General features: G+C 42.9%; 1 protein-coding gene across 3 annotated transcripts in view; it reads left to right on the forward strand.

Moving 5' to 3' along the window:
- Positions 1-15,893, forward strand: part of LOC308246635 (uncharacterized protein) — a 214,991-nt gene that overhangs the window by 86,345 nt on the left and 112,753 nt on the right. For 2 of the 3 annotated variants that reach the window (XR_013960430.1, XR_013960431.1), the window contains exon 2: positions 14,102-14,214. Coding sequence is in view for 1 of the 3 variants with exons in the window: in XM_080665049.1 (XP_080521175.1) it covers positions 1,334-1,340; positions 14,102-14,214 (120 nt within the window). In the remaining 2 variants the exon portion in view is untranslated. Of the gene's footprint in view, positions 1-1,229; positions 1,341-14,101; positions 14,215-15,893 lie in introns of those variants that run through there. The other variant, XM_080665049.1, reaches the window with a different exon arrangement.

Raw genomic sequence — 15,893 nt, forward strand, 5'->3', positions numbered from 1 at the left:
TGAAAAATCACCTAAATTCTGTTTATTAAATGTCTCTTCATCATTTTTTTAAATTTATTGTTGAATTACAATGTCCCCCTTTTTCCCTCCATTGACCCCTCCACCCTATTCCACACTATTGTCTGTGTCCATGGTTATGCATATATTCAATAAATTCTTTGGTTAATCTCTCCCCACCCACCCACTCCTGGCCTTCCCTCTTTTCCCTGCTTCTCTGTCTCTGAATCTGTTTTGTTCATTAGATTCCACATATGAGTGAGGTCATGTAATACTTGTCTTTCTCTGACTGGCTTATTTTGCTTAGCATAATAGTCTCCAGGTCCCTCCATGCTGTCTCAAAGAGTAAGAGATTCTTCTTTTTTGCAGCTGCATAGTATTCCATCATGTAAATCAGGGGTGGGGAACTTTTTTCTGTCAAGGGCCATTTAGATATATAATATCATTCTTGGGCCATACAAAATTATCAACTTAAAAATTAGCCTGCTATATTTGGTCAAACATTTAATTAACTCACTCCTAATGCCTTAACAGGGCTAGACCAAATGATTTTGCGGGCCTTATACGGCCTTCGGGCTAGACATTCCCCACCCTTGGTGTAAATGTACCACAGCTTTTTAATCCACTCATCTATTGATGGGCACTTGGGCTGTTTCCAAATCTTAGCTATTGTAAATGGTACTGCTAGGAACATAGGGGTGCATATATTCTTTCTGATTGGTGTTTTGGGTTTCTTAGGGTAGATTCCCCGAAGAAGTTGTAAAGTACCTGAAATCCTGTAAAGGAGATAACCTGGGACAGTTTTTTAAGACATTGTAAGAAAATCCTGTGCATGGCATGCTCCAGTCCAGGTCATTAGTGTGCACTATTAAAATACAGATGTCAATATGCATAGGATTTGCAAATTCTCAATCTGTTAAAAATGGCTGTGTGCTCTTAGTCTTCTAACGCGTCATCCCTTTCAGTTTGAGCTCTTTAGGAAAAAAAGGAATAGAATCCTTTAGTAACTTGGTTGCTGGCAGTTGGTGTGTCTTCTGTGTGAGACTGATGTCATGCTGACTGAATGCAGAGACAAACTTGGTGTGTGTGTGTGTGTGTGTGTGTGTGTGTGTGTGTTTAAAGCCCTACACCCACCTAGAATGTGAAGTGAGTGTGAAGGGCACCACAACAACCCCTGGATCTGTCAAGAATGTACCTATTTTTAACAGGCTGGATCAAGTGTCAGCACTCAATAGGAGATGAGGAAGGAGTAGAGACTGTGTTGTCCGCGGATGGTAAATGGCCCTCTGGCGTGTTTACAGTACAGCTGTGCATTCTTAATGGCTCTGCCGCTGCCATGTCAGGTAAAGTTTTCTTTGCATGTGATGGATGACAGAGAATTTTTTAGCAGAGGGAACCAAGGAAGCTGGAAGGAGGAGAGGGGAAGGGGAGAACGGGAAAGAGAAAAAGAAGCACGCAGCTCCGGAGGGAGATAGTCTGTGCTTTGCAGTTGCTTGTGTGGATAGAAACCAGATGGTAAGCTGGAACACCCGCTTGGCTATCTGAGGAGCCAAACATATGGTTAATGGTCGGGAGAAATAGCTTTCAGAGCCAGGGCTTTGCTGACTGCTTCATATTACAGATTGTTACAGTGTGTCATTACATTGCCAACCTAAGTGCTTAATACCCGCTGCGGGTGCTGGGCATACACTTACAAGAAGGACTTTTAGCTCTTTGCTGGCTCTGAGTGCAGAAGTGACATCATAGGGAGGCTTAAAATGTCTGGTGTTGGGAGGCAGGGAGAGGGGTAATTTTGTAGTGGAAACAAGAATTTTTTTTAACAAGCCAAGTCTCAATCCACTGAACTCTACTGTTTTTCTGAAAACCTTTTTATATGAGATGAAGCGCTCTCTCTCTCTCTCTCTCTCTCTCTCTCTCACACACACACACACACACACACACACACACACACACACACACGTTTTGAAACAGAAATCTAAATAAAACACAGTCCATGCTTCCCTGCTCCTGTGGACTTGACAGCCCTTTTCACCTGGAAGCCACATCACTGTGCTCACAGGCCCCGCATTTGAAGTTTCTGTTTGGGGAGCTTTGGGCAACAGCAGGCCCATGTTATCTAAGGAACTGCTGAGCCCATTCATCTGCTTTTCACGGCCTGCTTCCTTTTATTTTTAGCCAAATCCGTCAGGCCTGACAGGCGGGTAATTCGAGCCAGAGAAAGGGCAGAGCTCCAGGTCCTTTCCACAAAGCAATTCTTCTCCTCCCTCCTGGGAGGGCTCCAGACTTGGCCTGCTTCAGGCAGATGGATTTGTTGAGTCATGTGAGATCATTTACACAAAAACACAGTGAGGCAGTGGAAATTTAAAAAAAAAAAAAAAAAAAAGGAGGGTGGGGAAGAGGAAAGAGGAGGGGAAGCCAGGGGGAGTGTGTGCTGCCGTGGCTGCTGGGGAGCGTAGGAATTTGCAGCGAGGCAGCTAGACTGAGAGGAATGCCGTAGATTCATTTGTGTATAAGGTAATGTCTAGTTTACACAGCGGGGTGGAGCCAGGCTGGAGAGGCGCCTTCAACTACTCGCCTGTATTCAAAAGAGGAAGGGGGTGTGGGCAAATTTTTTTTTTAATTTTTAAAACAACACCCACCAAACAAAGAACACAGTGTTGACAGTCTTGGGTTCCAGTAGCCGTAAACTACCAACAGGATGGTTTATAGAAAGTGAGTTTGCTCTGTGATGTAATACCAGTTTGCTTTGTCCTGACTCCAGCATGACTGAGGCAGCCGGGAGGGAGGAGAGGAAACTTGGAAAAGGGCTCTTCGTTAATGGTTTCCAGAGATTATGTAGCAGGACTTGAGGGAGGAAAGCGGGATATTGTGGAGAATTACTTCGAGCTGGGCCATAATTGCGGTAGGTAAAATAAAGTCATTGCTAAAGGCTTCCTTGCTCAAGAGGAACTGAGCAATGATTTTGAAATGCCAAGGAAGGTATCATTTTTCCCTACCACAGTATTTATTTTCCTCTACAAAAAAAAATAATAATAATAAAAACACCGAGTCTTGCATCAGATAAATAGTACTAGCATTTAGTGAGTCAGGTTTGTTTACTGTTTATATCACAGCCTTTAAAACAGTCCATTAAAAAATAGCCTCCTGCTCATTCATGAAGTTCTTTTTTTTTTTCCTTCTCTTCAAATTTGCTTACATCCATGAGCTGTGCTTGGATGGGGACTTGTCCTTCTTTTGCTGGAATAAAGGTGTGCATGGGAGAATAATGACTGGGTTATCAAAATGTACATTCTTACACCAAATTCACAGAAAATACGCTAGGTAGGAGAAATGGAGTATTTGCAAACTGGAACAGAAAATTAGGTTGGGGAGTATTTTAAAATATACACCAAGATTATTTTCATCATAATACACTTCCACAGTTCTGCATTTATTTGTGCACTTCTTTTAGCCTCCCTAAAATGTAGGTCAACATCACCATGGTTCCTCATATTCTGTTAGTATTTTAAAAGTTAAAACATTTTGCTTCCCCACCCCCCCCCCCCAGACCTAGATAGACTCAGGCTGCATGTACAATTTTAGTAATTGTGAAACCCAGCTCATAAATTCCTTCTGTTAGTACTCATCACTGGCTTGTGATAGTAAGCACTCAGATCACACCTTTCCTTGGAATAAACACAGCACTCACAATGGTGCTGATGATGCAGCCTCATGTTGACGCTGCTCATGTTTCCCAGGCACCTCTGATGATCTTACTCCGCATAGTTCAAAGGCAGCTTTCGTTTACTTATGCCAGGCGAGAGCTGATACATTCTTGTGGTTGTTAATTGTGTACATTTTGATTGCATATCAACGTTATTGTAATGGGATTAAGAGTTGTCATTATTTTAAACCTACCCACATCCTTGAGTGTTCCCTCTACATCGGGGTTTCTTAAATTCAGCACTGTTGATATTTGGACCATATTACTATGAGGGCTGGCCAGTGCATGGTAGGGTATTTAGCAGCATCCCTGGCCTCTACCCACTAGATGCCAGCAGCTCACTTTTCCAGTCATGACAACCAACATTGTCTCCATAGGTTGCAAATGTCCCATGGGGGCCAAAATAGGCCCTGGCTCAGAACCACTGCTCTATTCTTATTTTGTTGTGTGTTTTTTAGGTTCACTCTCTAGCTACCTCAGGAACTGGGCACTCAGTTACTTCTGAGATTGAATTAAAGGGCATAGAATAACATTTTCCTTCCTGCCATTTACCCTAAAAGTGGGAACTCCATATTAGGTAAAGCTTTCCAGAGCTCAATCAAGCAAGGGTATTTAGGGGGAAATGTTTTCCCACCAGAAGACCTAGGATTTTGTTACACAGAACAGTCTGCCTGCCTCTTGGAATCCTGGCGGTAGCAGGTGGACCCCTTCAAGGCTGCATTGTAGTGACTTTCCCAGAGCGGTTGAAGAGGAAATGGCCCCACTGACTGGGCTTGGGGATGTTGACATAAGAAGAAAGGGACGTCTCTTCAGGGACAGGAGGAGCAGAGAGCCCAGGCCCCAAGCTTAGCGGCTCTCTCCAGGCTCAGCACCTCCACATTGGCCCCAGGAAGAGGGGAAGGCAGCAATGACAGTCCTGTCTCTGGAACAAAGCAGGCATCCTCTCCATCTGAGCGGCTGTGGTCTCAGAAGCTGGAACTCTCGTTAAACCAGGAATGTGGAGCTCTACACAGGCGAAGGCAGGCATAAATTTCCTCTGTTTGTTTTGAGAGGACTAGTGTCGACTGCTGTAATGAGATCAGAGACTGCCCCAGGGACAAGGCCTCCAGGTCGGCCGCTGGAGCTGGTTTCTGTGGCTGTGCTCTTGGCTGCAGTTGTAGAACGTGGCGACTCCACAGAGCACGGTGGTGATGTGGTGTGTGGTTGTGCCCTTGTTTCATTCCTTGCCATTCTTGCCTCTCTAAGGCTACTAACACATCAGCGTGCAGTCATCCAATTCTAAACCCTGGGAAAATTAATGTAAGGCAGAGTCCTTTCCTCAGAACTGAGGACAAACTCAGTTTGTCAACCATGTGCAGGGAGGTGCCTGCTTCCTTGGGGTACCTTCCTGCACTGCTGAGGGGTACGGTTCTCAATGCCTGGCTACCCTTACGCTCTTCCTCACCCAGCATCACTCTGTTAGGAGGAAGAGTTAGGGTATGAGTCACAACAATGTAGCATATTCTACAAGGAACATATTTCTGCCTTGAGCCTGGATTACAGCTAAATGGTCACATACAGGACCCTAAATATAGCAGAATTCAGGGAACCCAAACCTGGACATTTAAGGAACCCAAAACGACATTTCTGGCACAATCCTATACTAAGCCGATACAGCCTGGCCAACTTCTGACACCCCACCACACCCCCACCTCCAGGCCAACCCAGTTGTTAGTTATGTTGGATAACAGAAAATACTAAGTGCATAGTGAGCCCAAAAGCAGGAAAGGGAAATTGCCAGGTGCCAGAAGACATTGGTGCCACTGGCTCATGAGTGATTCAAAGCTGGCATAGGCTGTAGGTTCTAGAAGCTGTGCTGTTTATATTCACACAGGAACTGTTTGCCAAAAGGGGACAAGAAGAATTTCCCCCAGAGTCTCTGTGGGGCTTTGAGTGTGTATGTTTGGGGAGATGGAAGTCCAAAGGTGACGTTGTTCCGCTACCTGCAGGATGTGGGAACTTTAGTTATTTTGACACAAACACTAAACTGGTTCGAGAACACTGAAAGCTTAAGGGCCATGGTAGAAGCAAACAGTAGATCCCTGTGGAGAAGTTAACAACCCAGGATGTGGTATGCCCTCACAAAGAACAAGCCACACTAAGAGCCTGGTATTGGAAGTACCAGGACCCTTGAACAGCACAGGTTTGAACTGTGTGGGTCCACTTATAGGAGGATGTTTTTCAATGAGGATGCACAGTACCATAAATGTATTTTCCTTATGATATCCTTAATAACATTTTCTTTTCTCTAGCTTACTTAATTGTAAGAATACAGTATATAATACATATAACATGCAAAATATGTATTAGTGGACTGTCTATTAGTAGTTAACTTTGGGGCAGTCAAAAGTTATGCGTGAATATTTTATTTTGCGGTGGGTCGGCACCACTAAACCTCCTTATTGTTCAAGGGTCAATTGTAACAGGATTCGACCCTCAGAAAAGCCAAGATTAACGGTGAATCCCTAAAATTACTTCCCATCAAGCCAAATTGAGCTTTCTTCTGTGGATCAATGAAAGTTTCTTCCCTGAGGAACAAGACCTTACCCCCCCGCACCCCCTCCCGGGCCTTACTAAGCAGATGCGTTTCAGTTGTAAGCACTAGCCCCCAGTAAGGGGACCGGCCCACATTACAGCTTTTCCTCAAGGTATTCTTGAGAATATTTAAATTCCTTCACTGTAAACCTCTATTGGAGAAATAGCTGGTCCCCATGGGCTTCTTTAAAGAGCGAAACCTTCCTAGTGATTTCCTTTGTCATTGCTTCCTTTTCAGTGGGTCATTCTGAAGTAACTCACTAACTGGACTTTCTGTTGAGCTATTTTAGCTTCTTAGCAAATCACAGGAAATGTGTTTGCCTGGATTGTTCAGCAAACCCCCCAAGGGAGAGGGAAGCCAAAATTGTCTGAAGGTCCGTGGGATTCTTTCAGCATAAAATCAAAGAAAGGGGGGCGGTTGGCGGGGGGGGGGGGGCGGGGGGGTCGCTGGTTGAGAAACCTTTGTCCGAGATGAATACAATTCAGCCTTCTCAATCCAAAGTGGACAAATGGTTGGGGATTGCCCAGGACTCTGGCTGGCCACCAAGTACACACCGTGAAGTGACATGCACTGTTGGCAAACATTGCTTGAGGATGCTAAAATTAAAGCATGATTCTTTCATATATTTATTAATGGAGTGATGAAATCACTTATGTTTATTTTTTTCTTCTGAGACATGTAAAGAGTATCCAAATAGTACCCTGCTGACCTAAAAGTGATGCCATATTCCTCAAGAGAAAACTCTCTAGTATTTTATTCTTAATTTGGATCTGTTATTTTTTCATTTAGTCTCAAAATATTCTGGCCGAAGGAGGAGTAGATATTAGATATTGATGTTAAGACATCATGAGGATAGAATGAGAAGAAATGGGCTCAATTGGTGCCAGATTTAAGAAAGATCTTCTGTTATAGCATAATACCATAGATTGGGTGGCTTAAACAAGTTTCCCACAGTCTGGAGGCTGGGAATCCTAAGACCAGGGTGCTGGCCATTGTGGTTCCTAGTGAGGGCTCTCTTACAGACAGCTACCTTCTTGCTGTATTCTCATGTGGGGAGAGAGGAGAGTGAGAGGGAGGGAGGGAAAGAGGGAGGGAGGGAGGGAGGGAGGGAGAGAGAGAGAGAGAGAGAGAGAGAGAGAGAGAGAAGAAGAAGAACAAGCTCTGGTATCTGCTCCTATAATGGCTAATTCTGTCATGGAGGGTCCACACTCATGACCTCACCTAAACCTAACTACTTCCCAAAGGCCCCACCTTCAAATACCATCACATCAAGGATTATGAATTATAAAGGCAATATATGAACTTTGGGGAGACACAAATATTCAGTTCATAACACATTATAATTAAATTTTGCATATGTTGAGAGCTGACTATGTCTAAGGCAGTGGGATAGGTGTTGGTTATCTGTATATATATAAAAGTCAAGCAACTGGAACACCATAACAACCTGTCGCTATGACGCACACTGTGGTGGCCAACGGGCCCCATTGGGCCCCGATTGGCCCCCCTCCCAACCTTCTGCATCCTCTCTTGCCCACCGGCCCAGCCCCAATCAGCCCCCATTGGGGCGGGCTGGCCGGACCTCAACCATACACAAATTTGTACACCAGGCCTCTAGTTTAGGCATAAAACAGACAAGATCTCTTCACTTGAAATACTTACAATCCAGTAGGGTGATTGAGAGGTAAACACCTACATGCATTTACAAGTAGGATGAGGTTGTGCTGAACGGTGATGGGAGAACAGAAGAGGGGAGCTGCCTCATCTTTTTTGAACACTTCATTGAGTACTTTCTTCATATTACTTCATTTAATCTTTAAAACAATCTTAGGAAGTATAAAGAATCACCCCCCCCCCCAATTTTATGTATAATGAAATAGAGACTCAGAGAGGGTTCGTAACTTTCCAAAATCATGTGCCAAGAGGCAAAGTTGACATTCAGACTGAAATTCAAGCTCCCCCAGGCTTGCTGTGCCCAGTGAAACCACTGCAGTAGGACTCCAGTAGGGCCAGGAGACAGGTTGGGAGTTCTAGCCTGGAGAATTAAAAGAACAAAGAAAGAATCCACCAACTGGCAAGAAAGGTGTATAGGAAAAGATGCAAACTGGCTAACCAAATCCAACCATTATGTTTTCCAAAGTATTAACATAAGTTGCCAACATTAATAAAGCCAATGATTTTACATATTCTCTGCATTTTCTGGCTTTCTTGAATACCAGAAACTCTGATATTCCTACTTCCCCGATGCTCCAGGCCCCTCCACTCCTCACTGTCTTCTCTGGCCTGACCATTCACTCATTTCATTCTTTGTTGACCACTGTAGGCATCTGAATTTGTGTCCCCTGGTTTAGATGGTCACCCAAGCAAGAGAAGTAGGCTGAGCTGGGTAACCTCTTGGCAGCTCTTCTCTACTGTGCCTTTAATTAAGATACTCCTAATCACTGGGAGACCAGTATTGATCTTTTTAAGAGTGATATCCTTGAGACTAAATGTTAGATATCCCAACTTATGATTTGACCAAGTAAGGGAAACCTAAGCATGTGTGACGGAAGTAGTGACATGAAAGCAATGGACTCTTGACTGCTTGGCACTATTGGCCCTTCACTGGCCTCTATTCCTCCCCATCAGGCTCTCAGGGCAAATTTTTTTTGTGTACCAGCAGTATGTCTCTTTATAATTTACAATCCTCTCATTTCCTCTTCCTCACAATTTCCTGTTGAACCATAATTCATATGCTAGTTAAAAATCAGAATATTAATTTTCAAATTGCCTAACCTACCCTTGGGAACGATGCTGTGGATTATGCTTGATGGGAAGACACACTCATCTTTCTGGCTTAGGCTGTGTGTTTTCCATGCCATGTGGAATAGGGCATGGGGAGCAAGGCCAATGGCAAATATCATCCAGTCTCTAGGGGCAGAACCAAAATGGGTTTGCAGCCAAAATGTGGGGATGGTCAGAACACAGAGGGCCTGAAGAACCAGAGCCACATGTCTGCTGCAACTTTGAGGATGGAGAAAGAGCTGCTCCGGTCCCTTCTGCTCTTCTTCAGAAAAAAAGGAAGGAGCCATCACTTGGGAGAGGTTATGTGTGTTTGGGGTGGGGACAGGATCATTTAATAAGGAGCAGCATGCCCCTTATTATGGAAGGGAGGGATTGGCCTGTCAGTAATTAAATAGTCATGTCTATCTGGTCTTGCACAAGGATTCCAGGTGAAGGTTGTCAGTACTTCAGGAACACATGAATTGCTCCAACCCATGAAAACAGGGTGGAGGACATTAGGGTTCTTTCTCTCATCTGTTCATCTGATTTCCTAAGCTCATAAGTCCTTGATTTGGAGAATTTCTTCTAAACTCTTGTCCTCTTGCCTTCTCTCCCTTTCTCTTCAAAGCCTTTTTGTCTTTTTATAACTTTATTTCTTCTCCACAAGCTCTTGGGTCCTCTGCTTAGGCTGCTGGATTTGGTGGTGGGGTTGGGAGTGACCTCAGGATGCATTATATCTAAAAGCCAGCAAGACCTTTAACACTGTGAGGAGTGACCTGCTCACTCTTGTTGGCTTTTCCCCATAGGACTGCCTAAGCTACTTACTTTGAATTGTATTACAACAGACTTCTAGAATGAATATCTTGGAAGGGGATGAGGGATTTGGAGTGGGGAAAAAAGCCCAACTCATTATATTTCATTTTATATTGGCAATAGGTATTAGTTGCATTTTCAAGGGCCAAGAAATAATACAATCCACACACACAAATAAAACAGCTCTGTGACAGCTTTAAGCTTCTCTTTAGAGGAAGGAGAATAAAGTTGGCTTATACCTCTGTACCACATTAGCAGTGATCCAGGTAAAATAGACTTTTCTCTGTGGTAGGTGGAGGTTGGTGGTAAATAAATAGTGGTGAAACAGGTAGGCCCAGTCTTAACTTTACTCCAGCTCCCACTTGCTGACACCCGGTCCATGGAAGTGTAATATAGAGAGAAGCAATAGGATGTGGTGTTGTTACCAGGAGCCCAAATCTCTTGATCCCGTCCATAGTGAGGACCTTGCAGCTGAGGGGCACTTGGCCACAGCACTGAACTGTCTCTAGGTATCTGTTTACTTAACTGCCCTTTACTTTTCTCCTTTCTTTGTAGCCTTTATCTTTTCTTTTCATTTTCTTGATGGTCTCTTCTTACATTTACACTGTCTCCACCTTCCTGCTTTCACCCACCTGGAAACATGAATTACGTTTCATTAACCTTTTAGAAGTGTAAGGTTGATTTGACCACAGGCTTCATTGCCCATTGAACCAAATCTGCTAGGACCAGCTGAGTGGAAGTCACACGTTAGCTTGTGGGGCTGACTTTCTCCAGGCACGCTTTAAAGGCGTCAGTACGTCTTGTGTTTTTGTTTAGTATTAGAAGAATTCAACTTCATAGACGATTAAAAAGAAACCCTGAAAAACAGAATAATAAGAAAAACTTCCTTAATTCCACCATGGTAACTCAGATGTCTTTTTTCCTTAATGCTTTATTTTTAAGATGCAGTTTCCTTGTGTGTGTGTGCTTTATATTGTGTGTTTTTTTAATTTAAATTCTTTATTGTTGAAAGTATAAACATATGTCTCCTTTTCCCCCCATTGACCTCTCCCCGCCTGCTCCCGCCCCCCCCCCCCCCCCCCAGTCTACTTTTTTAAGCTGTGGACTTCCGGAAGCTTCTTCATAAACTGAATTGGCTGCAAAACAACCAGGTTCTGTCTGTTTCAAAGGAGATTGAAAGTACTTGGTCGAACAAGGCCAGTCTTTTAGGTTGCTGTCCAGAAGCGAACTGACCCATTTTCTAAAACTGTCATCTGTTCACTGAGGTGTTTCTGTTAATGGTTGTCTTTGAGTGAGTGAGTGAGAGAGTGTGTGTGTGTGTGGGTGTGTGTGTGTGTGAGAGGGGGGGGGGAGTGTTATTGGGAAAGGTTTTTTATGTGTAGTCTTTGTACATATTTTAATTCTATAGTATCTTGGAGTCATTTCTAGCCCAGTATCCATTCCAGCATGACTAAGAATTCTTTTTCCTCTCTGTATTTAGCTTCTTAATTAAGAAAACTACCACTCAGATTGATATCAGTACTAAATGAGACTATTAATATAAAGTGTATTATACAATTTCAAGCACTGTACAGCTGTAAGATACTCTTAACATTCTTTAAAAGATTTACCATCCTGGCCATTAAAAGATTTGCCTTTAAAAAGAAACCGAAGGCAATCTGCAATGATAATCAACATTGTTTTGAGGATCTACATGAAGCATCTACATCATCTTAGGCTCTGTGAGAGCAAAGAAAAAAAAATCTGGTCCCGGGTTCGATTCCAGTCAAGGGCATGTACCTTGGTTGCGGGCACATCCCCAGTAGGGGGTGTGCAGGAGGCAGCTGATCGATGTTTCTCTCTCATCGATGTTTCTAGCTCTCTATCCCCCCCCTCCCTTCCTCTCTGTAAAAAAATCAATTAAAAAAAAAAGACATCAGTACATTATTAAAATGTTTTTAAAAAAATCTATTCATAATATTTATTGAGAAGTTTATATGTGACCTAATATTTCCCTCAATATTAGTCTGAGTTCTTTAGTCTTATCTTTGACATAGGACCAACAAACATGAAAATGACTTAAGAACACGTGGAGGGGCAAGGAGAAGGATCCATAATTAGTTTAGTGCAATCTATATACCCATGTTCTGAGGGAATGGGGATTGTGGCATCATTGGAGCTGGGTGGAATTTCCTTGGGGAAATTATTCCAAGAATCCTTGTCTGTTTATTATTATCTTCATGTGCCCACCTTTCCTGTGTTGATACCAATGTGTACATTTGAATGGAATTCTGACATCAGGCATCTCTACAAGGCTTTTGGACAAACTTCCCAGTTACTTGCTGGGCCATAGCTTTTAAGTGAATCAAATACACATATTTAAAAGAAACAACATTTATGAAGTTCTACTTTAAAATGCAGAAATTCATTAGCATCTGCTTCTGAAAAAAGTAAAAGCATAATATTTTGTCAGTCAATTTAAGTTTGGTTAGAATTAGATATTGAATTTTCTTGATTTTGAAACAATGACATCATTTGCATAAAGGGGTATTTAGATGTATTTAAGCTACAAAGTGAAATTCCAGGGTCTCTCCCATGTTGTACATCATTGTTAAAAATGTTATTGCTATGACTGAATGGGGTTTTTTTCTTTGGAATCTATGTGTCTCAAATAGCCAAGGAGTGACCTGCAATTTTCTGTCCCTGTCTTATTTATAAAAGGAACTCAATAATATTATGCTCACAGAATAGTAATGTGCAGAGTAGTTTATCTTTTGAAAATCTAAACTGCAAAATTATTTCTTAATGATGAAAGATATTAATATCTTTGACCTCTCTGTGTCCTTGACTCCGTTAGCAGATGTGCCCGGGCCCCAAACCATTCTCTAACAGAGCAAGGATGATTGCTAAAAACTAGAGGTGATTATGGTGAGCCAGTGGGATTATGAGTCTTTTTCCCTTTTCCTATTGAACATTTTCTACATTGTTATTATAATTAAAAAGAATAGATTTTTTAAAGCGCTGTAGTTCCATTCAAACCTTCAATTCCAGTGTTTATGGAAAGGTTCAGATAGATAAATGCTTCATAGATGCAATCTGAAAAAATTAACAGTAATAAGGTGATTATAAGGAACCTTATAGTGTTGTATTCTCCTCTCAAATCCAACCATAAAATATTTTTCAACGAAAGTGGCTACAAGTCTAGTTAAGTAGTCAAAGATATTTTATTTATTATTTGTCTTAATGTTTGACAAATTAAGAACCCTGGAATCATACTGTTAGGTCTGATCAAATAATTGAATCAATTCCCCCTCCCCTAGGAACTGACCTTAAGACCACTTCACCCGACATGCCCTTTTGCTTAGACCATATTCCACTTGCTAAGACCATTATCTTTCCCTCAGGACCCACCCAGAGAATTTCTCTATCATCTTGGCCTCGTGTGTTCCTCCCTCGGCAAACCTAACACATACAATAACTGTTTTACCCTAAAATTTAATTCAAGTAAATTAAAAAAAAAAAAAACCACCTAATTGAACCAACAGAATGGATAAAAACGTGGACCCTTATTCCATTTGAGGGGGAGCTGGATCGTCTGGTTCACTTGGCCCTTGGAAAACTGACGCCCCTGATTTGCCTGATGGGATACTGCTTCCCAAGGAGCTCTGTGGAAGATCTGTTATCTGTTCATCCTGGCGACGATACAGTCAGGCTCCAGCAAATGCCTGGCCGTTCCTTTAGGTTTTGTGGGCAGCAGGGAAGGCATTGAGGTCAAGGTACACAGTAGGTGCTGCTCACATACTAGATCCTTTCCCTTCCTAAGGAAGTCAAAGCCTGAACTAGAAAATCTTATATAACTGACTTATCTGGCAGTGCCCACACCTAATAAGTATCCAGAAAAAAGTTATCGAATGAATGAGTGTTCTTGTTTCTATGTATCTGCGGTCTCTCTGAGCATATAATACGCAGCTTTTCCTTGGCCACTGGTATGCTCAGTATCCGTGGCCTCAAGACTCTTGACTCTGTAGACCTGCACCGTCCAATATGGTAGCTACTAACCACATGTGGCTGTTTACCTTTAAATTTCATTACAATTACATAGAATCGATCCGTTCCCCTTTGCACTAGCCACATTTCTAGTGCTCGGTAGCCACATGTGGCCATAGTGGCCATGGAGCATTGCCATCACGGCAGAAAGTCTCATTGGACACAGGACTGCTCTGTGCCTTTCTGGGCACCAGCTTATGGATCTCCTTTATCTGTGTTCGCAGGGCAGCTGCCTGCTTCAGGAAGGGAGGTCTACGGGAACAAGGAGAATCTTCAAGAACAGCCTCGCATTGTGACATGCCTGATCCCTCACTTCAGGCCCTGCAGCATGAACAAGGTAAGATGTTCTTTGAGGAATCATCACTTGCGTCTTCTTTGTGGTACCATGGTGTTTTCTGGGTACATAGTGTCTTTCTATGTTGTGAGGAGATTACTTCTCTTGCCCAAAGCATTCCAGAGGTTGGAGAGTTGTGTACCTGAGAAAGCAATGCTTACAGTCCAGGGTCACAGGAGCTGGTGGCCACTCTATGGTGGTACAGTCCTCTGGAGGTGTCACTTGTGTTTGCCTGTGGCCTCTAAGTTGCAAAATATTTGTTATTAGTATTACTGTCTTGACATGAATATTGGAAGATTAAGACTCTGGAATGAAACTACCTATGTTTAAATATCAGCTCTTTCAGATGCTAGCTTCAGTGACCTTGGACAAGTGTTATGGTTCTCTGTGCCTCAGTTTCCCCATCTGTAAAATATTGATGATAATGGCTCCTACCTCCTTGTCGTATATATGATATGAGTTCATATGTGCACCAGTGCTTAATATATGTGCCTGTCCACATTGCAAGCATTTGATTAAATATTTGCTGTTGGGGTTTTTGTTTTTTGTTTTTTTGTGTTTTTTTGTGTTTTTTGTTTTTTTTTTTGTTTTTTTTTTATATTGAAGACACTGTTATCCCTTAGTCATTGTTGCTAAAGAATCTTCAGTGCCTCTGCAACATTTCCATTTATTCCCTGATTGGCTCGGCAAGCAGTGATTGATTACCAGGTGGGCACTCTGGAGGCAAACGCTGAATGGGGATTTCAGCAGGTGACAGATCATTTGGGGGCAGTATGGCTGGTGTTTAATGCAGCATGTACCAGAAGCTCTGGAAGTTCAGAAGAAGGCACATCTGACTCTGGGGGACCTGGAAAGGACAGTATAGAGGAAGTGACATTTTGAATTGGATCCTGGGTGATAAATGGTCCTTTCTTTGGACTTAGAATTAGGGCAGGTAAAGGAAACAGTCTGTCAGAAGCATATGAGAAAGTCTGGCATGTTTAGAGAACGACAAAGAGGGCAGAACAACTGAGGCAGAATGTCTCAGCCTCGACACTGCGGACATTGGGACCAGGTAATTCTCTGTGTCCTGCACGGGAGGACGTCTGGTAGCATCCCTCTCTCCTGACGTCAGTTGTGATAACCAAGTGTCCCTCTTGCGGGGACAAAAATAGCCCTGGTGGAGAGCTACCACGCTGGTGGAAGATGGCTGATAGGAGCTGGTGAAGGAGGGAGGGGTTCCGTTCTGAGAGCGACTGAGGGATTTAAATCAGGGAGAGACATTTCGGAGGCCTGCAGAAGAGCTACCTTATCACCTTATCTCTGGGTTGTGACAAAGTTGGACAGTGCTTTTACCTGATTTGCTCTTACAAAGGTATTACGGAATCCGTAGGCTTTTGGAAAGCGCATTTACCCTATTGAGATTCTGTTACTAAGTACCCCTTTCCAGGGGAAAGTTTTCTCATAGCCATTTGTTTGGCCTACTCAGTGTCTGCTGCTTTACCCCATCTGAAGAGACCAGGAAAAAATAAGCAATTATTTTTCGAGAGGTTTCCATTTAATTAAGCCAAGCCAAAGAGAAGGAAACCTTGTGCTGTTACGGCCCTCCCCCAGCTTAAATACTTACTTTAAGCAGTCTTTAAAGAAGTGAGCTGTTGGAATCCTGGAAGATCATGATTGGAGGTTTCTAATGAGAGGCGATT

The sequence above is a fragment of the Plecotus auritus genome, assembly GCF_963455305.1.
Source record: "Plecotus auritus genome assembly, chromosome: 4".
In the NCBI taxonomy this organism is placed as follows: domain Eukaryota; kingdom Metazoa; phylum Chordata; class Mammalia; order Chiroptera; family Vespertilionidae; genus Plecotus; species Plecotus auritus.